General features: G+C 57.7%; 3 protein-coding genes across 4 annotated transcripts; 1 reads left to right on the forward strand and 2 right to left on the reverse strand.

The window, feature by feature from the left end:
- Positions 1-74: 74 nt before the first annotated feature.
- Positions 75-4,331, reverse strand: FXYD1 (FXYD domain containing ion transport regulator 1). 2 transcript variants are annotated; one of them, XM_059383987.1, is made up of 8 exons: positions 4,241-4,331; positions 2,958-3,022; positions 2,451-2,483; positions 1,826-1,900; positions 1,515-1,551; positions 563-612; positions 320-371; positions 75-211 (listed from the first exon to the last, which is right to left on the reverse strand). In XM_059383987.1, exons 2-7 carry the CDS (start codon positions 3,016-3,018, stop codon positions 349-351), a joined length of 279 nt encoding a protein of 92 aa, XP_059239970.1. In that variant the 5' UTR covers positions 3,019-3,022; positions 4,241-4,331; the 3' UTR covers positions 75-211; positions 320-348. The 2 variants fall into 2 exon arrangements, with proteins under 2 accessions (XP_059239970.1, XP_059239969.1); XM_059383986.1 differs by lacking the exon at positions 4,241-4,331 and adding an exon at positions 3,432-3,643.
- A 3,211-nt stretch (positions 4,332-7,542) lies between these two features.
- Positions 7,543-15,512, forward strand: LGI4 (leucine rich repeat LGI family member 4). Its single transcript, XM_059381180.1, has 9 exons — positions 7,543-8,404; positions 8,846-8,917; positions 9,190-9,261; positions 10,138-10,209; positions 10,340-10,411; positions 10,653-10,822; positions 12,858-13,022; positions 13,127-13,632; positions 14,459-15,512. The coding sequence occupies exons 1-9, from the start codon at positions 8,235-8,237 to the stop codon at positions 14,771-14,773; spliced, it is 1,614 nt and encodes a 537-aa protein (XP_059237163.1). The 5' UTR covers positions 7,543-8,234; the 3' UTR covers positions 14,774-15,512.
- Positions 15,513-16,375: 863 nt separating this feature from the next.
- Positions 16,376-22,330, reverse strand: FXYD3 (FXYD domain containing ion transport regulator 3). The gene is given in 8 exon segments (XM_059381181.1): positions 16,376-16,620; positions 16,761-16,798; positions 17,098-17,187; positions 17,189-17,294; positions 18,061-18,084; positions 18,187-18,219; positions 19,366-19,422; positions 22,207-22,330. Coding segments are annotated over 7 exon segments (354 nt in total). The 5' UTR covers positions 19,409-19,422; positions 22,207-22,330; the 3' UTR covers positions 16,376-16,600.
- Between the last annotated feature and the right edge of the window lie 1,287 nt (positions 22,331-23,617).

Raw genomic sequence — 23,617 nt, forward strand, 5'->3', positions numbered from 1 at the left:
GGGGCGCCCCCTGCCGGGGCCAAGGGGGCGCCCGAGCTTCCGCGCAGAGGGACTGACAGATCCACCAAACGCTGTCAAGAGAGAAAAGCACGTTTTATTGAAGTCTGGGCGGCAGAGAGGAGTCTGTGGGAGCAGGGCTGGGGAAGAGGGCAGTCCAGGGGGCGGTGGGCGCACAGGTGGTGGGTGGGAGGCATCAGGAGCCAGGGGAATCCTGTGGGGGTGAAAAACGTGAGAGGCAAGAGAGCCCCCCAACCACCCCATCCCACCCTTCGCCCCCTTCTCCTCTCCCCACCCCCCAGCCCAGCCCGAGCTGCAGGACCTGGCTGGGTTCCATCGCGCCAGGTGTCTCTACCGCCTGCGTGTGGACAGACCTGAGGAGGAACACGGAGAGTTCCGGGTGTCAGGAGGGCCACCCCAGCTCCTGCAGAGCAGGGAGCATCAGGGGAACTCCCGTACCTCTGGTTTCAGATCAAGCCCCTCCCTCCACGTGCCTGTCCCGGCCAGGAAAGGGGTACTTGGAACCCGCCCTCACCCCCAAACACCCGAGTCTCCCCAGACTCACGGCGGATGGAGCTGCGGAAAGTTCCCTCCTCTTCATCAGGTTCCCCAGTTCTGGCAGAAGGAATTGGGGATGAAAAAGGAGAGAGGCAGCCACCCCCATAAGTCCCCCAGTGCAGCCCTCATTTCACAGTCCCCCGAACTGAGGACCAGAGATGGGCAAGGAGCAGGCTCGGGGTCCGCCAGAAAACCGGGAGCACCCAGTTGCGGTTTAAGCGGGTGGCAGGGGGTGAGACAAGTGCCTCCCCGAGTGCTGGGGAAGAGCCTGGAAGTTGGTGGAGGATGGGGTGGCGGAAGGACTGGAGAGCAGACAGCCTAGAGACAGCCTAGGCTAGAAACCCAGAACCCTCATCTCTTAGTGGAGTGATCTCTGGCAAGTGACTTCACCTCCATGTGCCTCTGTTTCCTCATCAGTAAAATGAGGCTAATAACAGCACCTACCACACATACAAGGGTGTGAGGAGTAAATAAGATAATTCACAATAAATCGGTATCTGGCACTTGGGACTAAATATTAGCTATTATTTAAAATCACATCTATAATTGTTTTAACATGGAGAAGGTATTCATACATTGCTTTAAATTTTTATTTAAAGATGAATCAAAGGGCTAGGAACAGGACGCTGAGCTAAACTGGGCCGCCGAGAGAGGTGATCTCATTTCGCCGTGGCTCTTTCTCTCGCCGCTTACCACGCTTTGTGATTTTATATTTGTGGGGCTGCTGGAACCCACGGTCGCCGCCCCCACTGGGCTGGGAGCTCAGCCAGGCAGGGAGGGCAGTTTACTTATTCACCATTTGGTCCCCGGGGCCTGGCTTTGGGGCTTGGCACATAGTAGGTGCTTAATACATAATTGCTGAAGGGTCTCTGGCTGCGGGTCCGATGGACTCTCCGCCTCACCCCCAGCGCCCCTCTAGAGCGAAAGTAGATGAGTGAGAGCCTGGAGGGGCCTCTTACCTCTGCTGCTGGTTGAATTTGCACCGGCACCTTCTGCCTGTGGGTGGGGGTAGGAGGAGGACGTGGCTAACCTTCGGCTCCAGGCGGGCACCGAGCGGCGCTCTTGCGCCGGCTCAGGCTCGCGAGGGGCGCGGCCGTGGGGACAGGGGCGGGGCGGGGGCGGGGTAGGGCGGGGGCATCAACAGGGCGGGTTGGAGCCGATGGGCGGGACAGGGGCGGAGATGGGGCGGAGCGTGGGCGGGGCTGAGGGCGGGGCGGGGACGAAAACCCGCTCCTGCGGGGGCTGGAGGTAGCGGGGTGTGGGTACTCACTCAGGACGATGAGGATACCCAGGATGAAAAGGATCCCGGCGATGATGAGGCCTCCGATCCGCAGGGTCTGGTAGTCTGTGGGCGGCAGGGAGGAGAGTGAGGGCAGGGAGGGGAGGAGGAAGGATAGAAGAGGGGCAGAATGGGGAGGAGGGGACAAGGAGGATCGGGAGAGGAGAGGAGAGAGAAGGAAGACGATAAGGGAGGAAGGAAGAGAGGGATCAGGGGGAGGAGAGGGTGGGAAGGAAAGGGAGGAGGTAGGCAGGGCACGGAGGAGGGAGGTAGGGGAGGTTGGCGGAGAGGATCAGGGGAACAGAGAGGGGAGAAAGGGAGGCGCAGCAGAGGATGAGCCATAAGATACTGAGAGGTTAAAGGAGAAAGAGACTCAGAGAGACAGAGAGGGATCAAACAGACGGACACACAGAGACAGAGACAGACAAGGGGAGATCAAAACAAAGAGTCAGAGATCTGAGAGACAAGAGAGAGAGAAGGAGAGTGACAGAGATACAAACACTGAGTCAGAGAGACAGAGATGGAGAAAGAGAAGAGGAGTAACTAGGACAGGACGGACAAACCCAGGCCATACGCCCTCCCAACTCCCAGGGAGAGACACCCCTCCCTCCCTTACCATAGGTGAATGGGTCGTGTTCCTGTGGAGCTTCTGGAAAGAGAAAGAAGTCAGGGGTTGGATGCTTCCTGGGACTCTGGACAGGGACGGGCGAAAAGGGACCTTGTGGGGGCTTTACTCTCCTGGGCTGAGAGTCTGGGGACCGCTGGACCCTGAGCAGTCTGCCCAACCTCTCTAGGTCTTAGTTGCCACATCTGCCCTGTCTTGGTGGGGCAGGGGGCACCTAACTGCCCCCCAAATCTTGTCTTATCCCGTGTTGTCAATGATTCTGTCATCTGAGGGAAGTGGGCCTCCATCCCACAGTCCACCTTTGCCTGACCTAGCATCACCCCCCACCCCAAATACTAGCTTCTGACTGGACCCATGTGAAACCCCCAATTTCCTGGTACCCCACTGACTCATTTAGCTTGGAGTCTCCAACTTGGTTCTCTTGAAGGGCTTCCCATCACCCCACCCCCGCCTCCCTTGGGGCCAAGGTGGGTGGTGGGCTACATACCCCAGACTCACCTGCGCTGGCCTTGGTGAGAAAACCCACACAGAGAACCAAGATGTGGTAGAGAGGCTCCATTGTCCTGGGGGACACCAAGGGTCAAGAAATGTGTTCCCTCATTCCCCCCACCATTGGGGCTTGAACCCAAGGGGTTAAATCAGGGTCCGGGGGTTTGATTTCAAAAATGTTTATCATCCAGCTTGACCACTGGGAGAAGCAGGGGCACCCCTTGCCTCATCAGACACAGTGTCACCAAAACAAGCCACAGTGGGGGTCATAAGACACACAGCAAGGGCAAGGGGTAAGATACACACGGTCCACAGGGGCCTCCACAGGCCTGGGCCTTCCCACAGCAGGCCCCAGATGCCCTACACCTACCCTAGGGGAAGAGCAGGATGGCTTGCCCCAGCCAGCCAGAGAGACAGACACACAGACACACACGGTGAGGGGTGAAGGATGAGGGATGGTCCAGCCAGGACCTGAGGGCCCACCTGCCCGCACACCACGGCCTCGCTGTGTCTGTGTAATATCCCAGCTCTCCTGCCCTCCGCCGCTGGCCAGCTCTCAGCCTGACCCTGGGTATAAATATCTCCCACTTCACCCTGGAGGAATTTGCCTCACACAGGCCACCATGGCAACAGCCTTCCTTCCCCCACTCGGGGGTCACGCACAACCCTGCCGGGGTGAGGCCCGGCTGCCACATCGCTCCCGGCTGCCCCTGTGGGAAAGGCCACCACTCCTCGTCTTCTGGAAATGATGAGAATGGGGGGAAAAACATCCCCTCCTCCCGCCTCTGGGTGACATCTTCCACAGGCAGACGCCACCAGGCCTGTGGCATGAGGCCCAGAGCAGTGGGGCTGAGAGACAGAAGACAGATGCCAGGGGCAGGGACACACACACACACACACACACACACACACACTCAAGCACAGGCAGTGGGGCTGGAATGGAGGCAACGCCCGTTCCCCAAACTCCTGGTTGGAGCAAGACATGGGGTGGAGACAGTTACTAAAACGATTCTCTTCATCTGAGCTTCCAGTGCCCCCAAACTGTGACGCAATCTGACCTACACACAGGAGTGTCCGAAAGCCACCCCAGCCAGGGGCACACGCAGCAACAGGGGAGCGAGGCGTTGGACCCCCACGCCCACTCCTGGGGAACCCCACCGTCCCAACCATACTCCCTCCCTCTCCGGTCTGGCCCGCCTGGGAAGCCACGGGCTGGCCACTCCTGCTCCCAAAATAGGTGGCCCAGCCAGGCGAGGGGGTGAGGCCTGGAGGGGAGGGCAGGGGACGCTCACCCCAATCAAGCTGTCCCCTGCTGAAAGAAGGCCCCCAAAGGTCCGGCTGTGCTGGGGGTGAGCACTTTGGACCCCCTGGCCCAGAGCTGGACTGCGGCCGCCCTCAGCGATCTCCCCTCCCAGCCCCACCCCAGCCTTCCCCTCCCCAACCAGCAGCTGTAACTGGAGCCGAGGCTGGAGGGGGGCCAGGGGGCGGCCCCCAGCCCAGACCGCCCTGGCCCGTTAGGTTAACTCTCTCCGCTCAGATGGAGGAGCAGCAGGCGGCTGGCCTCTCCGGAGAAGGGACGAGTCGGGAGGGAGGACAGGATCACGGACCCACGCATGTGCCCGCACACACGTACCCGCACAGGCATGCACCCATGCTTGTGCCCTGCGGTGCAAGGGTGGGGGTCAGGGGTTTTCTGTGAGGCTCCCTGGGGTTTGGGCCCATTCGGCTCCTAAGGTTATCCCCGTCTGAGTGCTCAGGAGCCCACTGACCCCTAACCCCAGTGTTCTGTGGGGACCTGGGCTGCCCCACAGGGCTCTTGAGACATTTCTGTGTGTGTGTGTTGTCTGCTGCTGACTGTGAGGTCCCCCATGAGTGCACCACACACACACACACACACACACACGCACACATTCAGATAGATGCCGTAGACAGACACAAGAACCTAGCCACACACGTGTCCACCCTTACAAACGGTCACACTCTTGTGAAGACATACAAACCAGGGGACAGAAACACACCAATACACACACCACACGTAAATGGACTCAGAAGCCCAGACACACAGCCGGCCCTCCTCCACGGTTTCAGGGATGGGAAGGCCCATACGCCGTGTACATAGGGACACAGGGGATGGCACACAGTGCCGTGGGCACAAAGAGAAGCAGAAATTCTGTCCAGGACACCGCCCTGTGACCCGCCACTCTTACACACAACCCCGAAAACCGACGCATACAAACTGTGTTCGTACCCTCACATGCGGGCCACCAGGGCATAGCGGGCCACTTGGTCACAGGGAGACAGGCCTACACATGTATGAGGCACCTCCAAATTTGTGTCGATGTGTTTAATTCCAAACCTCCCCTTTCCCGATCTCACATGGCCTGTGGGACTCTGTGGAGGACGATGCACATGGTGTCCTCACCCGCAGGCCGGACTCACAGACTCTGGTGACAGAGAAACCCGGCTTCCGATGGGAGCTCTGCCATCCTGGTAGTGTGACCTTCAGCAGCCCATGTGACCTCTCCGACATGCCTCAGTTTTCTGTCCCACAAAATGGAGAAATCACGGAGATCATACGTATTGCACGGGGCCAGCCTTAGAGGTCTCTGAACCCCACACAGTCTTATTATTAATTCCATTTTCGGGATGAACAAACTGAGGTTTTAGCAAGATGGAGCTAATTCTCCTGAGGCTCCTGGTGGCTGAGGACAGAAACCGGCCCCACCCTGAAAGGGTCAGATCATGGGCTCAGATTGTGGAGGACACAGTTGAGAGCAGGTGGGCGTGTTCAGACCAAGGCACAGGGGTAGAGAGCCCTGACACACACACACACACACACACACACACACGCGTACACGCACACGCATACACAGAGGACCCACCTCAAAGGACCCACAGGGCTTTGAAATGCCCTCTCATCCCTGTGCGTCTGAGCCCCAGCCCCTCATGGCCCTGCACCCCAAGGCCACCAGCGGTGGCAGTCTCTGGTTAATGATAACCCTGATGTTTATGCAGCCCTGGGGAGGGTGACAGAGCGGCAGGGAAGGCAAGCAGGGCTGGGGGCACCTGGCCAGCTCCAGCCCGTCCTTGGCTTCTCCCCCTCCCAAGACCCACTGCACCACAGTAGAGCAGCTCCGCCGCTTTCTAACTGGGTGATGTCCGGCACCTGACGTAACCACTATGAGGCTCAGTTTCTCCTTCTGTAAAATAGAGATAAACTCATAGTCCCCTCAGAGGGAAATTGGGGTGATTATGTGAAACGGCTAGGGCTGTTAAGTCTCCTGAGTGTGCAGCCCTGGCCAGAGAAGCTGGGTGTGTTCCTCAGGGGTGGGAGGAGAGGGGTTCGATTTAGATCTGTCCAGGGCCATGAAGGGAATCATTTAAACTCCTCCAGCCTCGGTTTTCCCATGCGCAAAGGACACATCAGTAGTATGACCCAACTCATGGGACTGCTTGAGAACTGAATAAATTCATGTAAAGTCAGGCATGTAGGAAGTGCTCGATGATTATTATTACTGCTATTTCAGGTTAGATAACAAATGTCATTTCTTTATTCTTTCTTATTTAATGGGCAGACTCTATCCAAATTGCTAAAAGCTTAGTCCAAATGAAAATGACCAATATCCGGGTCACCTGGGTGGCTCAGTGGGTTAAAGCCTCTGCCTTCGGCTCAGGTCATGATCCCAGGGTCCTGGGATCGAGCCCCGCATCTGGCTCTCTGCTCCGCGGGTAGCCTGCTTCCTCCTCTCTCTGCCTATCTGCGATCTCTCTCTGTCAAATAAATAAATAAAATCTTAAAAAAAAAAAAAGAAAGAAAGAAAGAAAGAAAAGAAAATGACCAATATCCATGAGTTAGGATCTCCCAAGAAAGAAGACAAAATCAGGGCGCCTGGGTGGCTCAGTGGGTTAAGCCACTGCCTTCGGCTCTGTTCATGATCTCAGGGTCCTGGGATCGAGTCCCGCATCGGGCTCTCTGCTCAGCAGGGAGCCTGCTTCCCTCTCTCTCTCTCTGCCTGCCTCTCCATCTACTTGTGATTTCTCTCTGTCAAATAAATAAATAAAATCTTTAAAAAAAAAAAAAAAAAGACAAAATCACACAGAGAGGCCCTGGAGCCAGCTGCCTGGGCTTAAGCGCTGGCTCTGCCCCAGCCTGGTAACCTAAATCTCAAACTGACTTGACCTCTCTCCTCAGTGTTTCCATCTGTAAAATAGCCAAATGATAGGATCAATGTCAGAGGGTTGTGATGAGGTCGGCATGAGCTGACAGACAAAGTTTTAGGACAGGGTCTAGTGCAGAGCCAATGCTGAGGAAGGGGGTGGCATCCTCACTTTCATTTTTCCCAGGAGTTGGCTCCTTATCCCAGTATTTGGTGGGCACTCAAGGGGTTAATTTCAGGCCTGGGAGGGAGGCTTTGAGTTTGAGGTCTGACAGCTGCCCTGCTGAGTGTGGCCACCAGAGGGAGCAGCTGGACCCCCCTCTGAGCCTTGGTGAAGGGGCACATTACACCCTCCTGGGATCCAGGGGAGGGGGCTGTCTGGGCGTGGCCAGGATGTCTCCAACCCCCCAAGGGTCTCTCCTCCCACCCCCTCCGCCTGCCAGCCATCCGGTCCCCACCCTGGTGACATCCTCCTCTCACTCCGAGTGGGATGGAGTAGGGAATCTGGGGAGGGGGCTAGCTGAGAGTGGTCAGGGCAGCTCCAGCCCTTTGTGGCCCCTCCCCTCCCATGGGGCCATCCAGTCCCTTCCTTAGGGCTGCTCTTCCTATGGCCTCTGACCCCCTCCTTCTTAGGCTGCATTGCGGGCGCACCCAGTGCCCATTAAGTCCCTTTCCCAAACCTCCAAGGAGACGGGGCGTGGGAGGAGGAGAAGAACAGGGAACTGGAAAGGGTGGTGAGAAATAAAGACACCAGACAGAGGAATACACACACACACAGAGGCCAACAGACAGAAACTGAGAGCCTGAAACAGAGACAGAGAGAAACAGAGACCAAGAGACAGAAAGAAATAAAGACGGACAGAGAGTGGGAAAGAGACTAACTCACTGAGTCAGAAATACAAAAAGAGAGAGAGACAGAAAAGGAAAGAGAAATAGACAGAAAATTAGACACCAAAGCAATACAGGAAGAAAGACAGGCTGAGAGAGAGACTGAGAAAGGAGAGACAAGGCGGACAGAGTGTGCCAGCTGGCGGAATGGAGGGTCGCCTGGCACGCCAGAGGTAGTGGCCCCAGCCCGCTGAGCTGGGTAGGCAGAGAGAAGCCGGAGCCTCAGCGGGGGTGAGGGGGCATGGGAGGGGCGGGCGTGCTGCTGCTGCTGCTGGCTGGAGCTGGCGTGGGGGTGGCCTGGAGACCACCAAAGGGAAAGTGTCCTCTGAGCTGCTCCTGCTCCAAGGATAGTGCCCTGTGTGAGGGCTCTCCGGACCTGCCCGAGAACTTCTCCCCAACCCTGCTGTCACTGTGAGTGTCAGGCCCTCCGGGGGCCTGAGGGCAAGGATGGGAGTCCTGGGACCCCAGGGGCTGGAGGCAGGGTGCGGGGGTCCCTGAAGAAGCAGGGACCCTTCAGGATCTTGGGAGGTGGGCAGCAAAGGATGTTGGGATGCCTCAAAGGGGGGTGCTGGCATTTGGACAGGAGCCGAAGGGAGGCTGCAAAGCCCAAGGCAGCATTTGGGACCCAAGAGGGGAGGGGGGAAGGACGGCCGTGGGTGGTGGGGGGAAGCTGAATGTTGCCAGGATCCTTGCCAAGTGAGGAGGGCAAATGCCTGTTTCCCTAGGATGGAAAGGAGAGACATCCGGGGTTGGGGCAGCACACCAGTGTCCCCCAAACAAGAGATGGCTCTGGGGCGGGACCAGAGCACTGGGGGTGATTGTCTCCTCACCCGCCATTGCCCACATCCCCAGCTCATTCGTTAGGACTGGAGTCACCCAACTGAAGGCCGGCAGCTTCCTGAGGGTGCCCACGCTGCACCTGCTGTGAGTGGGGCCCAGCTAAGCCGACAACTAGCTCGAGGGAGTGGGTGGGTGTTCACACAGGTGCGTGGGGAGCGTGTGCACACGTGTGTATGCGCATGTCTGCGAAGGAATCACATGTACCTGTGTGTGTGGGTGTGTGTGCGTGCGTGTGCGTGCGTGTGTGTGTGTATGTGAATACTGTGTGTGTGTATGTGGAGGGTGGGGGTCAATGTTAACGTGTCAGAGAGGGGGCAGCAGCAACTCTGGAAAAGTCTTTCTTGCTCCCTTGCCAGCCTCTTCACATCCAACTCCTTCTCCGTGATTGAGGACGATGCATTTGCGGGTCTGTCCCACCTGCAGTACCTGTGAGTGAGGTCAGGGAGTGGCAGTGGGGATGGGGGCTTGGGAGAGGAGCAGGGACCCATCTGTGGCTCCGGGAGCAGAGGGAGGTAGAGGCTTATTGGCATGTTGGGTGGGGGGTGTCTGAACAAAGATCCTTCTTGGAGGGGGATGGGGTCAGGGCTCCTGCTCAGCTGTGTGACCTCAGCCTGCTCACCTCCCCTCTCTGTGCCTCAAGATCCACAAAGGGCCTGGGTAACCCAGGACTCTTTCAGGCCCTCCCTGACGTAGCAGAGCCCAGGGAGAGGACAGGGAGGCCAGAGACAAGAAAATATTTCATATGAACGGGAGACAACTCTGAGGAGGTGATGGGGGTGATGGGGGTGCTAGTGTCGGGGTTGGTGACTATGGTGGCGGTTCTGTTGGTGCCATGAAGGCTGTGTTGTTGACGATGCTTCTCAGTATTGCTGGGTGAGGCTTGGTGACGATGGCGTGGGTGTGGATGACGGGAGTGAGTGGTGGGGTCGGCAGCGGTGGTGGTGGCACCATTTGGCATTAACAAGAGTTGCCGCCATGTTGTTGGCACTGGGGTTGGGGATGGTGATGGATGCCTGGGTGTCTGTGGTGATGGATGTTGGTGGCGGTGGCAGTGGTGACACTGGAGGTAGTGTGGGAGGCCATGAGCCTGTGCAGGCAGGGTTCAATGTTAGCTTGGCAGCGAGCATGGGGTTGGGTTCATGACTCCTGGGATGACCATCTGGAGCCTTGGGGAGGACAGGTTTCTGGGGAGGCTTCAGCACATTCCAGTGGCCTATGGCTTCAACGGGGCGAGTCTCCCCAAGCACCCTAGGGCCACAGCAGGGAACCGAGGGTCTCCCCCTCAACCCGCCTTCCCTCCACAGCTTCATTGAGGACAATGAGATTGGCTCCATCTCTAAGAACGCTCTCAGAGGACTCCGCTCGCTCACACACCTGTGCGTGCCCCCCCAAGGCCTCACCCCCTCCCTTCTGCCTCACCACCCCCAAACCCCATCACCCAGGGACACTGGGGATCCGGGTCACTGATCTGGGTGACAGCTTCTCCTCCCCCTCTCCTTCCACCAGGAGCCTGGCCAATAATAACCTCGAGACCCTCCCCAGATTTCTCTTCCGAGGCCTGGAGACCCTAACTCACGTGTGAGGCTCAAGGGGGCTGGCTGGGCCCGGAGAGTTGGGGGTTGTTTGAGAGGGAAGGGGAGCTCTGGGCCCACTTTTGGCCGACACCGAGAAGTATGGCTGCTGTGGTTCTTCCGTTATTTTTCACGCCACCTCCGGGGGGTGCCCCATTTAGAACACTTGCCTGGGGAAGGGATGGGGCACATGGCTGCCAGGTGGCGTGGAAGCCAGGTCGCAGCCCCTTCCCGGCCTCTTGCCCCAGGGACCTCCGCGGGAACCCGTTCCAGTGTGACTGCCGTGTCCTCTGGCTGCTACAGTGGACGCCCACCGTGAATGCCAGCGTGGGGACGGGGGCCTGCGCCGGCCCCCCTGCTCTGGCCCACATGCAGCTGCGCCACCTCGACCCCAAGACGTTCAAGTGCAGAGCCATAGGTGGGGGCTTTCCCCGCAGGGTGGGAGGGGCAGCCCGGGTTCCAGAAGAAGGTGGGAGAGCAGGGGCATGGCTCCCAGGGCTGAAGGGCTCACCTCGCTCCCCGTTCAGCTGTTCCCCGGCTTGTGAGCCCCTGAGCATGAGCATTAGCTCTCTGAGCCTCAGTTTCCTCATCTGTAAAATGGAGCCATAGGATTGCCGCAAGAATTCGGTGACGTGTCCACGCCTGCATTTGGGGCAGAGCCTTGGATGCGAGGCCCTCCTAAGTGTGCACGCTGGTGGCTGTTATTAATATAAAAACAGCTATTTAAAAAGACTTGCTATGATCACATTGCTTTTCCATAAATATGTTTTGGTAACGTTATGGGTCCTTAGCAGTGCAGAAGGCACAGCGGTGATGAGGACTGCCCTGGCTCTTGCCTTCCCAGAGCCCACAGCACAGGGGAATGTGGAGGTTGAGAGCCCGGAGTGGTCAGGGCAGGGCTTTGGGTGTCCCGAGCCAGAGCAAGGACCAGGCACAGCGGGAGGGCCACAGAGGGCTTCCTGAAGGAGTGGGTAAGGCTACTAATGTAATAATCAATTTTTACCAGCATCTAAGTGTAAGTCGTGTTCTGCATTTGTGGGACTCATAGAAATGGAGAAGTTAACTTAAGAGTCCCTCTTTATTCAGTTGTTCCACAAACAGTCACTGAGGGCCACTCTGTGTCTGGTCCTATGAGAGACAGTGGGCATACTGTGGTAACCCAGACAGCCGTGAGCCCTGCCCTCAGAGCCCTGGCGGATGAGGACATAAACATTAAGTAAAACACTACAGAAACAAACTTTGTGCTATACATTGTGATAAACACAGGGAGTAATGAGGGAGATTAAGGCAATGGGGTGGTCCTACCTTCTGTGGGGCATCATAGAAGGCTTCTCTGAAGAGGTGGCTTTACATCCATATGTAGCTCAGTGCAATACAGAGGAAAGAGCACTCTGGAGAGAGGAGACAGCATGTGCAAGGGTCCTGAGGCAGCAGAGAGTCTGTCCTGCTTGCAGATCAAAGGCAGGCAGCATCTTGGGGGAGTGAGTGAAGGGAAGGACACAGGTGAGATCAAAAGCAGCAGGGTTCTCACCGTGTATGACTTTGAAAACCACAGAGAGCAGAGTGATCTTACCCTGAGGGCCGTGGGAAGCCTCGGAGGGTTTTGAACCAGGGGTGATGATATGATGGCCATTTTTCAAAGATCCACCTTTGGGCCGGCATCCTTGGTGCCTCGGTTTGTTGCTTCAACCCTGGTGCCTGGAAACAGGGCCCCACATATAGAGTGAAGTATTATAACCTGGAGTCTACAACCCACCTCCACGCTGGGCAACCTTGGTGTACCGTTACCATAAAGCTAAGTGGCTGTAACCAAGAGGTCCAAAATCCCATGAATTAAAGAAGACAGAAGGGTCTCAGGTGAGCAGTCCTGGCGGGTGGGTGAGCCCCTGGGTGTTGTCCTGGTTTCCATGGTTGAAACTGAGTTGTGGCCCATCTATCGGCCAGGTCACAGGGAAAAGGGGCAAGAGACTAAGTCCAGGAAGAGCCATTAGCAAACAAGGGAGACAAGCATTACGGCCAGCACTTTGCTCTTTCTCCACAGGGAACTTGGCCTAGATAGGGCCACACCTAATTTCAGGAGGGAGGTATTGGGGGAGCGCTGGGGTCAGCGCTGTGGCTGTGCTCCAGTCCTCTTTCATGGAACATGGAAAGGCTGGACTGTGCCTGCCGGCCTTAGCTTCCTCATCTCTAGAATGGGTAGAATGGAACGTCCCTAAATGAATTGAGAAATACGTTGTTTCTAAGCAATGATTTGATGGTGTCCTGCGACTTAGAAAACAAAGCATTCCCCTGTTGTTGTGACTTAATTCATCTATAGATGAAAAGATCCTACTCTGTGTCCCTATGAGGTGCACACTGCGACGGTACTCATTTCAGAGATGTGCAAACCGAGGCTCAGCGATGAGGACCCGCGAGGTCCCGGTGCCCACCTGACTCTCTCCTGCCACCCCCAGAGCTGTCCTGGTTCCAGACGGTTGGGGAGTCGGCACTGGGCGTGGAGTCTTTCTCCTACCAGGGGGAGCCCCACATCGTCCTGGCGCAGCCCTTTGCAGGCCGCTGCCTGATCCTCACCTGGGACTACAGCCTACAGCGCTTCCGGCCTGAGGAAGAGCTGTCCGGTGAGCCTGCCCTCCCCACCCCTTTCCATCCTTCTGCCTGCAGGGGGTGGAGGGGCCCAACGGGGCGGGCCTAACCTGCCCTCCTGCACCCCGCCCTCCCACAGCGCCCTCGGTGGTGTCCTGCAAGCCACTGGTGCTGGGCCTGCGCCTCTTCGTGCTGGCCGCCCGCCTGTGGGGGGGCTCGCAGCTGTGGGCCCGGCCCAGCCCCGGCCTGCGCCTCGCCCCCACGCAGGCCCTGGCCCCGCGGCGCCTGCTGCGGCCCAACGACGCCGAGCTCCTGTGGCTGGACGGGCAGCCCTGCTTCGTGGTGGCCGACGCCTCCAAGGCAGGCAGCACCACGCTGCTGTGCCAGGACGGGCCCGGCTTCTACCCCCGCCAGAGCCTGCATGCCTGGCACCGGGACACGGACGCCGAGGCCCTGGAGCTGGACGGCCGGCCCCATCTGCTGCTGGCCTCTGCCTCCCAGCGGCCCGTGCTCTTCCAGTGGCTCGGCGGCCGCTTCGAGAGGCGCACGGACATCCCCGAGGCCGAGGACGTCTATGCCACACGCCATTTCCAGGCCGGGGGCGATGTGTTCCTGTGCCTGACACGCTACATCGGGGACTCCATGGTGAGGCTGGGCCCAGTCAGGTGGGGCAGGCGGCCACAAGCCAGATCTGACCTGCAGTGGCCTCCCGCCTCGGGGCTGGCTTTGCAGCGCTGACTCCCACCTTGCACAGGAACTTCTAAACTCTGACCTGACCGCACAGACTCACCTTTGAACTCTGACCCCACCTGATGTACTGATCTTTGAACTCTGGCCACCCCCTCCCCACACCCCCCCACACCGACTCTAAGACCACTGTGACTCCTCAAGGCTGAGTGACCATAAGCTACTTCGTATCCCCCCAACACTAACACTGCCCCCCCCCCCACTCTGAGCCTTACATTTGAGCACAGCCACCACATTCTGGACCCCCGAGGCTGATGGCCCACCCACTCCAGCATTCTCATTCTGGGTTGAGGAACAGCCAAGCAGGCGCTCTGGGCCTAGAAGGCTATGGTCTGACTCAGGTGTTCACGGGACATGTGTGTGGGGAGCAGACTGTGGGGGCAGGGATGAGAGTGGGGAGCCTAGGGCAGAGCCTGCCGTCATGGAGGGAGGTGACTGTGGCTGGGCGGAGTGCGGCCAGAGGAGATAGGAAAAATAGATACCGTCGTAGGTAAAACGGACTGATTCTTTGTGGGGTGTGAGGGAGAGAGAGTGGCCAAGAATGACTTCAGGTCTGTGGCCTGGGCAACCGGGTGGTGACAGGTATGAAGGTAGGAAAGCTGTGGGAGTTTGGGGACCTATAGGCCTGACTCCAAGCTGTTCCGGATGCTCTGAAACCCAGGGTGCTACTGGCAGGCCTGGCCCTCCTGGACCCCCGGCCCTAACTGGTCGCCACACTTCACAGGTCATGCGCTGGGATGGCTCCATGTTCCGCCTCCTGCAGCAACTTCCCTCACGTGGTGCCCACGTCTTCCAGCCACTGCTCATCGCCAGGGACCAGCTGGCCATCCTGGGCAGCGACTTCGCTTTCAGCCAGGTCTTTCACCTTGAGCCTGACAAGGGGCTCCTGGAACCTCTACAGGAGCTGGGGCCCCCAGCCTTGGTGGCCCCTCGTGCCTTTGCTCACATCACCATAGCCGGCAGACGCTTCCTCTTTGCGGCTTGCTTCAAAGGCCCCACACAGATCTACCAGCATCACGAGTTAGACCTCAGTGCCTGAGACCCCACAGGACCTTGGTCATGGCCGGGAGGGCCTTAGGGGGCACTGACTGGCACAGAGAGTCCCAGGCCTCTGGATACCCACTTGACAGGGAGCCTGGAAGAGATGATGGATCAGTTTGTGAGAGCAGATGGAGTTTTCTCCCCAAGACACCGGCCTCCTGGCCCTACTCGGGCTGATGCTACCTGTGAGGTCCTGACCAGAGGCCAAATTCAAGGCAAGAGCTGTCCTTCCAGTCTTTAAGCAACATCTCAGCTGGAGGCTCATGTCCCCACTAGAGATGACTTGGGAGCTCAGGCTGGGGCGCTGCAAGGAGCCAGGATACAATAGTCATGGTGGGGATAATGTGCAGAACTCCTTGCGGTCTGGAAGTGCGCCCCCTCAACCCACTCCCACCGTTTCTGCTCCCTGAGAAAGTACTGAGGAAGAGACAGCTTTCCTTTCCCTCTAAACTCAATCTGGCCAATCGCTTTGGTGCCCGCCTTCGTGACGTCATCAGTCGCTGGGCCGGTTTCCCAGCCGGGCTTGCTAACTTCCTCTGCTGCTTGTGCGCATGCCTGCTGCCCGGGCGGAAGACCAGCATGTTGGCCCTCTTGCGCATGCGCGGGAAATAGGCGGGAAAGTGGGAAATAGGTAGGAAAGCAGGAGCTGTTGTGGGGAGCCCGGCTGCACATATCCGATGAGGGACAGGGGAGAGGAGAGAAAGTGTATGAGCTCAATAAACGCGCTGTGCAGCTGCCCCGCTCGTTGTTGTGGGATCTTTGGGAGAGAATAACAAGGGGGAGGAATGGTGTCCCAGGAGCAGTATTGGGGTGGGATTGCCCCAGGGGTGCATTTTGTCTGCCCTGGTGCGCTCACGCTTGCCCGATGCGTGTGGGCTCGTGGGTTGTGGGGGAGAGGCTTATGGGATGTTTGAGAGATATAAGGGCATTGGTAGGGGACAAGTCTCTGGTTTATTCTGGGTTTCTTCTTCAGGTCATGACTCAGTGCATCGTAGGAGATAGTTTTGGGTGTTTTAGAGGGTTTTAGGCATTTTATAGAGTGGCCCTTTGATGCAGTTTGGAGATCTTACTGGGTACTGGGGAGTCTCAAGGGAGTTTGAGGCTCCTTGGAAGTTCTCACACGGCTATATATTATTGAGTGTCATGAGGAATTATTTAAAGGTCTCAGAGGGACACTTGGGTATTAGGAAGGGTTTTCTATGATAGAGTGGGGTCTTGGGGGTGAGTGGGAGGGTCATGGGGGTCTTACCATTAAAATCATAATGTATCTGACTAATCATACTGTGGTAGTAAGATCCACATCCTTGTTTTCCCAGGATGGTCTCAGTGTCCACTGGAATATCCCAGCATTCCATCTGGCTAGAGCCCTCGTTCATTCCCCAAAGCATCCGCCGTTTGGCTACCAGAAAATTTTAAATTGCCGTTGTGGTTCCCCTAGCCTTGGGGGTAGAGGGCGGGCCTCATGCCATCCAGCAGGCCTTGAACTTTTCCAGCAAAGAGATTTAGCTGCCAGCTTCTGTCCCAGCTGCCAGGGTGTATCCAATCCACCTTCTGCTAGTCCTCAAAAGCCCACCATGACGTACACATAGGGAGTCTTGAGGACACTTGGCTAATCAATTTTTAGAATAAAGGATAAGGAGGCAAGAGCCATTTTTAGAATAAAAATTGAACAAAAAGACCCCTCCAGTGAGAGGTAAGGTGAGGCCCTGGCAAGGTGCTCTGAGAAGAGGGAGAATTCCATCCTGGAGTCTGGGCTCCCACGCAGAACCAGGACTTGGAGGAAGAGATGGGAAGGGACCTCTGTGTCCTTTCAACGGATCCATCCTCAACAGTTCTGGGCAGAGCCTGGGAGAGATGATGGGTCAGCTTGTGAGAGCAGATGGAGTTTTAGCCCCAAGACACGTGCACACACAGGCACACACCCTCGCACGTGCCCAGCCCTCACGGCCTGTGTTCTCTGCATCCCCATTCTGTTCCCGGCTTACCTGGAGTGATGAGAGGTGGGGCTTCGCCTGGATGGTGGCTGGGGAAAGAAAAGTGGTGAGATGTGTTTCCATCCCCCTTGTCCTCTCCCTTAAGGCTAGAGGATTCTCAGCTTGCCCTAACAGAGCTTCCTGGCTATTTTTCCTGGAATGGGACCAAAGCTTTTCAGGCTTTCGGGCCCTCTGAAGATGATCAGCTCTGAAGAATAAACCTGGGACATTTCAGTGGCAGGAATTCTCCAGGGCAAGGCCTGGAGGCCTCTTTCTGCGAGATTCAGTTCTTTGACCAGGGAAAGGTGTCTGTTCAGTATGAAGTAGGCACCTGGGGAGCCCGTCTTACCTGGGCTTCTGGCTGAACTTGCATTTGCATTTCCCACCTGTCAGGGGAGAAGGGATGGTTGAGGGAGAGGACCCACAGCCCTGCCCTGCCCTGCCAGCTCGGCCTCCAGGGTCCCCACTCACTCATGAGGACGATGATGCCGATGGTGCACAGAACCGCAGCACAGATGAGCCCACCGACCCGAAGTCTGTGCCAGTCTAGGAGAAACCCAGAGGAGGCCATTAGTGCCCGCCTGTGTCCTCCCTGTCCAAACCTCCATCTATCCGACAGGTGGGTATGGGGAACCTGACCACCAGCAGGGAGTTGTGGATACAGAGGGGAGAGAACAAACAGCCCCGCAGCCCTCCTGGGCTCACATTCTCCCTTACACACAAAACAACCGATAAGAGATTTAACGGAAGGTCAAGTGGAGATAAGCATTCTGAAGGCAAATAAGCAGAGCCAGGGAACAAAAAGTCAGAGGGCAGCTCTTTTAGGGAGACTGGTCAGGGAAGGCCTCTCTGAGCAGAGCCCTGGGGAGATGAGGCGGTGGGGGGGGGGGCGGGGGCCTGGCAGGGAGATCGGAAAGTATAAAGGTCCGGGGGTTTGGAGGGTGTCTACTGTGTGTGTGAGCAACCGCAGAAAAGCTGCCCAATAGCTTCCCTCCTCCGGGCAGTTTTTGCAAAGCCAGCCTCCTCCTAGCATTTGATTTGAACCATAACAACGGCTTCTGGTGAACCTTCCCGGCTTCCTCTGTGCTGCTCTCCTGCCTCAAAAGAACCTTCCCTGGGACCAGACCCGCGTGGCTCGTTCCTTTCTTCCACTGTGTGGCTACTCTCTCTCTCCCCATCCTTACCCCTTCCTACCCTCGCCTCCTGTTTCGCCCACATCGGACCCCCGCCCAAGCCCTGTGGGTCCACAGACACAAAATGTGAGCAGGGGGAGTGAGTGGCAGGGAGTCAAGAGAGGGGCACAAGCTCTCACCATAGTAGAAAGGACTGTTTTTATCTGCAAAGAAAGAGAAAAAGAACATGAATCCAGGACAACAGCCAGGAGGCAAGGGTGGGGGCTAGAATTTGGGGGTGAGCCTGGTGGTGGAGTCTGACTCACCTTCTGGGTCGTTGGCATCCAAGACAGGCAGGCCTGCTGGGAGAAGCGGGAAGGAGAGGGGATGGCCTGTGGACCTCAGCAAAGCTGGGAGGCAGGGCCACAGAGCCTCAGGGGCCCCTGATGGACAGGTCCCCGCCTCCAGAGGGCCCAGGGGTCCTGGCCCCAAACCTGAAGGTGTGGGCTTCCCCCGCCGCCCCAAACCTGTGAGCCCCCCAGGTCTGCCCACATTTTGCCTCCCAAAATAGGTTTTAGCCTAGGTGGCTTGGGACCACTCTTTAGCCTGATGTTTCCAGACACCTGGCTAATCCTCCCTCCAGCAGAAACCGAGCAACATTCTCTTCGAGATGACAGACGGTCCCAGCTCCCAGTCATTCTCGGAGCCTCGTCCATACCCTACCTGTTCTGGCGTGTCCTCACCGCTTCCTTGTAGAGCAAATTACTAATGATAAACTTAATACACTTTCTTTAAAAATGCAGCCCTCTCTCCCTACCCTGAACGGAATGCCAGCCTGGCCCGATGTAAGGGATAAAAAAAAATACAATAAAAGCAAAGGACTAGGATTACATTCTGGCTAGAAGCCGTGGGCTACCTGAGCTCCGGGCCTAAACTCTGATCTTTGTGTGTTCAAGGGTGATTAATAAGTTCTAATTGTATTTAAAGCATGAACACCTAGAGCTTACTCTGTCCCAGGCCCTGTTCTAACCACTTCTCAAATACCAATTTGTGTAATCCTCACAGTGGCTACTAAGTACTTACTAGTAGAGCTGGGGAAACTGAGGCAAAAAGGATTTCCATAACGGCTACAACCTCAAAGCTCCCAGCTCCCTCTCATAATAAAGGGCAAGGGAGGTGCTGAAGACCCAGTGCCCGGGGCTGAGTCTTCTCATCGGGGAGACCTCAAGGGGGTGACTAGCTGTGTGAGCCACTGCCGTAAGGTGGGGCCTGTCTTTGTGTGCACCTTGAAACCATCAGTGCAACACTGCAACCCTCAAGGAGATGCTGACCGGAGAATCGCCACCCGACAGGGGAGGCAGAAAGCACGAGAGAGGCAGACACACCCACAGATGCACAGACATGGGGCTTGGAGTGTTGATACACCCACAGATGCACAGACATGGGGCTTGGCCAACACTCTGTGGCAGGGTTTGGGAAAGGCAGTGAGGGGCCCAGGCACTCACCTGCCAGGAGGAGGAGCAGGCTCAGTGTTGTCACCTCCCGCATGTCAGCCAGCTGACCTGGAGGGGGAGGGAGAGGGTAGGGTCCAGCTCTATGGGGGCCCCCCACCAAGGTGCCAGAGCGGTGCCTCTGGTTTCCAGTCCTCTTGTACTCTGCTCTCCAGGGTACACAACTCCCCCCGGGGCAGAGAGGCTGCTATTAACCAACCAGCCAGTCTGAAAGGTGAGGAGGAGCCATCAAAGGGGGTTGAGGAGTGGGGAGGTGCGGGGGCGGGGGTGGGTGGCAACGCGAACCTGGAGAGGAGCTGCAGGAATCACTGGCTCAACACAGACCTGGGGCTCTAGGGACTTGGCCCTGGTGACCAAATGAGGGAGGTGCTGCCTGCTGTTCGCCCCAGCTTACAGATGGGGAAACTGGGGCTCTGAAAACTAAACATGGGTGCATAGGGTCACCTTGGCAGGGAGCAGGATTTTGAGCAGCCCAGCTCTGCAGCGGCTGTTTGTGGCTCCGGACTATCGGGGCCTCGGGGTGTTTTGGGAAATGGGATGTAGGGAGCCAGGTGGCAGGAGGCCCGGGTTGCCGGGTGTGTCTCTCAGAGACAGCTCAGAGCCTGCCCGCCCTGGCCAGACTCCACAGATCTCGAGCTGGCTCCTCAGGCTGCTCAGAGCAGGGTGTGCGGAGGAGAGAGCTGGAGGCTTGGGGCAGGGTCGAGGGCCAGAGCAGAGAGGAGTCACATGGCTGGAGCCCTAGCCCCATCTTCTGCCTCCATGACTCCTCGTTTCTGTCCTGCCTCTGCCCCTGCCACAGCCCCTGCCTCTATCCCCACCCCAGCCCCAGCTCCAGCCCTTACCCCTGCCCCAGCCCCTACCTCTGCCACAACCCCTACCCCTACCCTGGCCTCTGTCCCCCGTACCTGCCCCTGATCCTGCCTCTACCCCTGCCCCAGCCCCAGCTCCTACCCCTGGCCTTGCCCCAGGCCCCGCCCCCCGCGCCTACCCCTGCTCCTGCCAAGCTCCTCCTGGCAGCCATTACTTCCTCTTTCTTCAGACAGGCCTGTCCAGCAAGAAGAACCCCTCCGATCCCCTCCTGGTCTGGTCTCAGCCCACCCTCTCCCCATTCCGGGTGCCTGAGCTAAACCTTGGTCTCTGTGTGCCCCCCAGTCCTCTCCCAGTACCCGCCTCACTGCCACCAGCACTGTCCAGCACGTCCTCTGCCCCACCCTGTGCTGGGCCCCCTCCAATGACCTTGCTGTGTCTTCGCCCATTCCCCTCCCCGCACCCTGTAACCCCAGAGATGATCTGTTCCCGCCCTCATTTCACTGATGGCACAGCACGGGCCCTCACTAAGCCATCTGACATTCCCTGCTCAGTGACCCCATCTGTCTCCGCACCCTCGGCGTCACCCCCACCTCACATTTCCTTCTGTTTCTTGCACATTCCTCACAGGATCCTCCCTCTCCCTGGGTACACTCAGGTCCAGGGCATCCTCTCAGCCCTGAATCCCATATGGTGGACTCAAAGGCATCCATTTCTTGCAGGCAGGGGGCCTATAGCTTTGGGGAACATTGCTAAGGCATTCAGGACCCCGCAGATTTGGGGAGGAGAGCTGGAGCAGGTGTGTGGGCAGGACAGCCTGGTGGTTCCAGGCACAGGTCTGGAGAAGGACCAGCTATTGTCTAAAGCCCCGAGATAATACCCCAGTAATAGGAGCTAGTGCCCTGTGAGCATTTACCATTCGCTGGGCCCTGGTCTCAGCGCTTCACGCTTATTCATATAACTCCGCAGCGTGATGGGGTGGCACTGTGGTTACCCCACTGTGCTGTCGGAGCCCCATAAACCCTGCTAATGAAGCTGAATGCTGCAGCTGTCACCAGGGACCCAGAGTCCCAGCTCTGAAGTCTCTTGCCATGGAGTTCACCTAGTCCCCCTGGCTGCCGGGCTCTGCTACTCCCCATCCCCAGGGCATCTCTCCCAGCATCCCTGGCCTAGGGGAGATGTGGGAGTAATCTTGGCTGCACCCCAGCCCTGGGGCCACATTCCCAACCTGGCTCTCCTACAGGGCAGGCCACTGGGAGCTGGTGTCTGGCATCTGCCCTCACCTTCCCCTCCCAGGCTGTTGCTGGAAGGGGCTCCTGAGCTGCTTCCGGACTGACTGTAGTTGGCGTGAAGCCTGGGAGAGGAAGACAACCGGCAGAGAGAGGCTGTGCCCACCCCTCTGGGCTCCTTCCCCGCCCTGCCGGTCCCAACACCCGAGTGATGGACATTTCCACGGTCCGCCCTCTGCTATCCCCTTTGTTCCTCCGTGATGGTGGCCAGGCCCATCAAGCTTGTGCAGAATGACTTTCCCATGTCCCTGAAATTTCCTACCCACCTCCCCACCTTACAGTTTCCCCCAGGAAGCCGCTGTCCCCTCTTCCAAGAGGTCTCCAGGATCCACACATCCTCAATCCCTAGACACCCCAAGTCCACGCAGTCACCCACCGTGCACTCTGATACCCTCAGTCCAGCCTTGATCAACTTAGCTACCCCCCACCCACCCAAGCAGCCCGCTCCAACCCTATCCACCCAGATACCCCCGATCCAGATGTTTCTGGTCAACTCAGACACCCCCGATCTACCCAATCACCCCAATCCCACTGGTGGGCTCATCCCAGCTAGCTTACCCAGCCTCCCGAGGGGAGAATGATGGGGGGATGATCACATTAGTTGAAGGTGCTTTCCCTAACCTCCTGTCCCCTGCCCCCCAGAAAAGATCCTTGAAGAGAGGAAGTTCTAGAGAGGGGCAAGAAGAGGTTGGGGGCAGAGCCGAGAGGGTGTTGGAAGCAGGGGACCCCAGCCTCTCACCTGTGTGGCTCCCCAGGCTGCTTGGAAAGTTCCGGGAGAGAAGGGGAGAATGCAGCTGCTAAGCCTGAGTCCTGCCTTTATCCACAGCTGCCACGCCCTAGGCAAACCTGGGCAGGTAGAGAACAAGTCAGACTCCCTAAAGCTCGGGGGCTCTCTCACCCCATTCCTGCTCTTAAAGAGACAGCTACCACCCTTTCTTCCCAGCAGAGAGCTCCCCAAGGTCACAAGAGCCTCAGGTAGGCAGAAGGAGCATAGGACAGGGCAGAAGTCTGTTCCTCGCATCCGCGGAGGGGGCTTTCTTCAATCTCTTGCCCTCGTGAAAAGGACCTGGAAGGAAGAAATTCAAGGTCTTTAGCAGCAAAGCTTCTGCCTCGCAGAATGGTGGGGGAAAGCAATGCATTGGCGTAATTGTCTCATTTCCTTCACTTAGATGGCAGGTTACACTTGGAGGAGGGCTTGGTGGCAATTGTGGGACATCCAAGGTCCCCTTCCGGACCACTTGCTGCTTTTGACAGTTTGGGGGTCAGCAGAAGAGGCTGATATGACCAAGATCATGAGGTGGGAGTGGGGGTGGGGGTGCACAAGGGGTGGGGGGGGGCTGTCGGGCTTTAGACCATGACCTCTCTCCCACATGCCCTTAATGCTCTCAGGAGAGACTGAAGACTGGTTTCTGAGCATCAAGTAGACCTTCCGAGCTCAGGCTCTTCCCAAGGGTGCTGGGAGCCAGATGCCCGGGTCTATGCAGTGGGCGTTAGGGTGGAGGCTGCCTCCCACTCTGGATAAGGCCACTGCACTGTGCAAGGCTCCCTTCACCTCCCTCCCCCCTCCTGCCCCTCCTCCTCATGGCATTCCTTCTGGCTGGGGTCTGCGTGGGCCCCCACACGGTCCTCGTTGGGGTGCCCCCTCCCCCCAATTCTGCCTTTTCAGACAGAGGGACTTTTGTCTGGGGGCTGGATGGAGAACAAGGCGCCTTTGAGTGGCTGGCAGAGGATTGGGGTCATGGGGAGGGGCAGGGCCAGGAAAGGGGTGGCTGTGCCCTGGCCACCAGCTGGACTCCAGGCGACCCCCAACACCACCTCGGGGGTGGGACAGAGGGCTGCAGGAACCAGGCCAGGGAGAGGGTGGAGTGCAGGATGGGGAAAGGGGGTTTCCGAGGTCAAGACTCTGCTGGGGGTTGTCTGCTGGGGACAGAGAGAAAGGACCCCCCACTTCCTAGCAGAAAGGGATGGGGAAGCAAGGAAGTCCCGCCCAATTACATGCTTTCTTTATGTGACTCCCTCAGGCAATTTTTCAATCCCAGGTCCTAGACTAGGACAAGGCCTCTCCACCCCCCAACCACCACCACCCTCCTCCCATTAGGAAGGGGCCAGTCCCTACAAGGAGTGGAGGGGATGCTCCGGGGTGGGGCTCA

The sequence above is a fragment of the Mustela nigripes genome, chromosome 17 (genome assembly GCF_022355385.1).
Source record: "Mustela nigripes isolate SB6536 chromosome 17, MUSNIG.SB6536, whole genome shotgun sequence".
NCBI classification, from domain to species: domain Eukaryota; kingdom Metazoa; phylum Chordata; class Mammalia; order Carnivora; family Mustelidae; genus Mustela; species Mustela nigripes.

What these genes read in the sequence shown, in the direction of transcription:
- FXYD1 (XM_059383986.1), bottom strand. Translation starts at nt 3,643, where the DNA reads ATGTGGCAGCCGGGCCTCACCCCGGCAGGGTTGTGCGTGACCCCCGAG. An exon ending in AAATTCAACCAGCAGCAGAG is followed by an intron (nt 613 to 1,514) that starts GTAAGAGGCCCC and finishes TCCTTCTGCCAG; the next exon opens with AACTGGGGAACCTGATGAAG. An exon ending in TTTCCGCAGCTCCATCCGCC is followed by an intron (nt 372 to 562) that starts GTGAGTCTGGGG and finishes GTTCCTCCTCAG; the next exon opens with GTCTGTCCACACGCAGGCGG.
- LGI4 (XM_059381180.1), top strand. Translation starts at nt 8,235, where the DNA reads ATGGGAGGGGCGGGCGTGCTGCTGCTGCTGCTGGCTGGAGCTGGCGTG. An exon ending in TCCCCAACCCTGCTGTCACT is followed by an intron (nt 8,405 to 8,845) that starts GTGAGTGTCAGG and finishes CCACATCCCCAG; the next exon opens with CTCATTCGTTAGGACTGGAG. An exon ending in CTGTCCCACCTGCAGTACCT is followed by an intron (nt 9,262 to 10,137) that starts GTGAGTGAGGTC and finishes TTCCCTCCACAG; the next exon opens with CTTCATTGAGGACAATGAGA.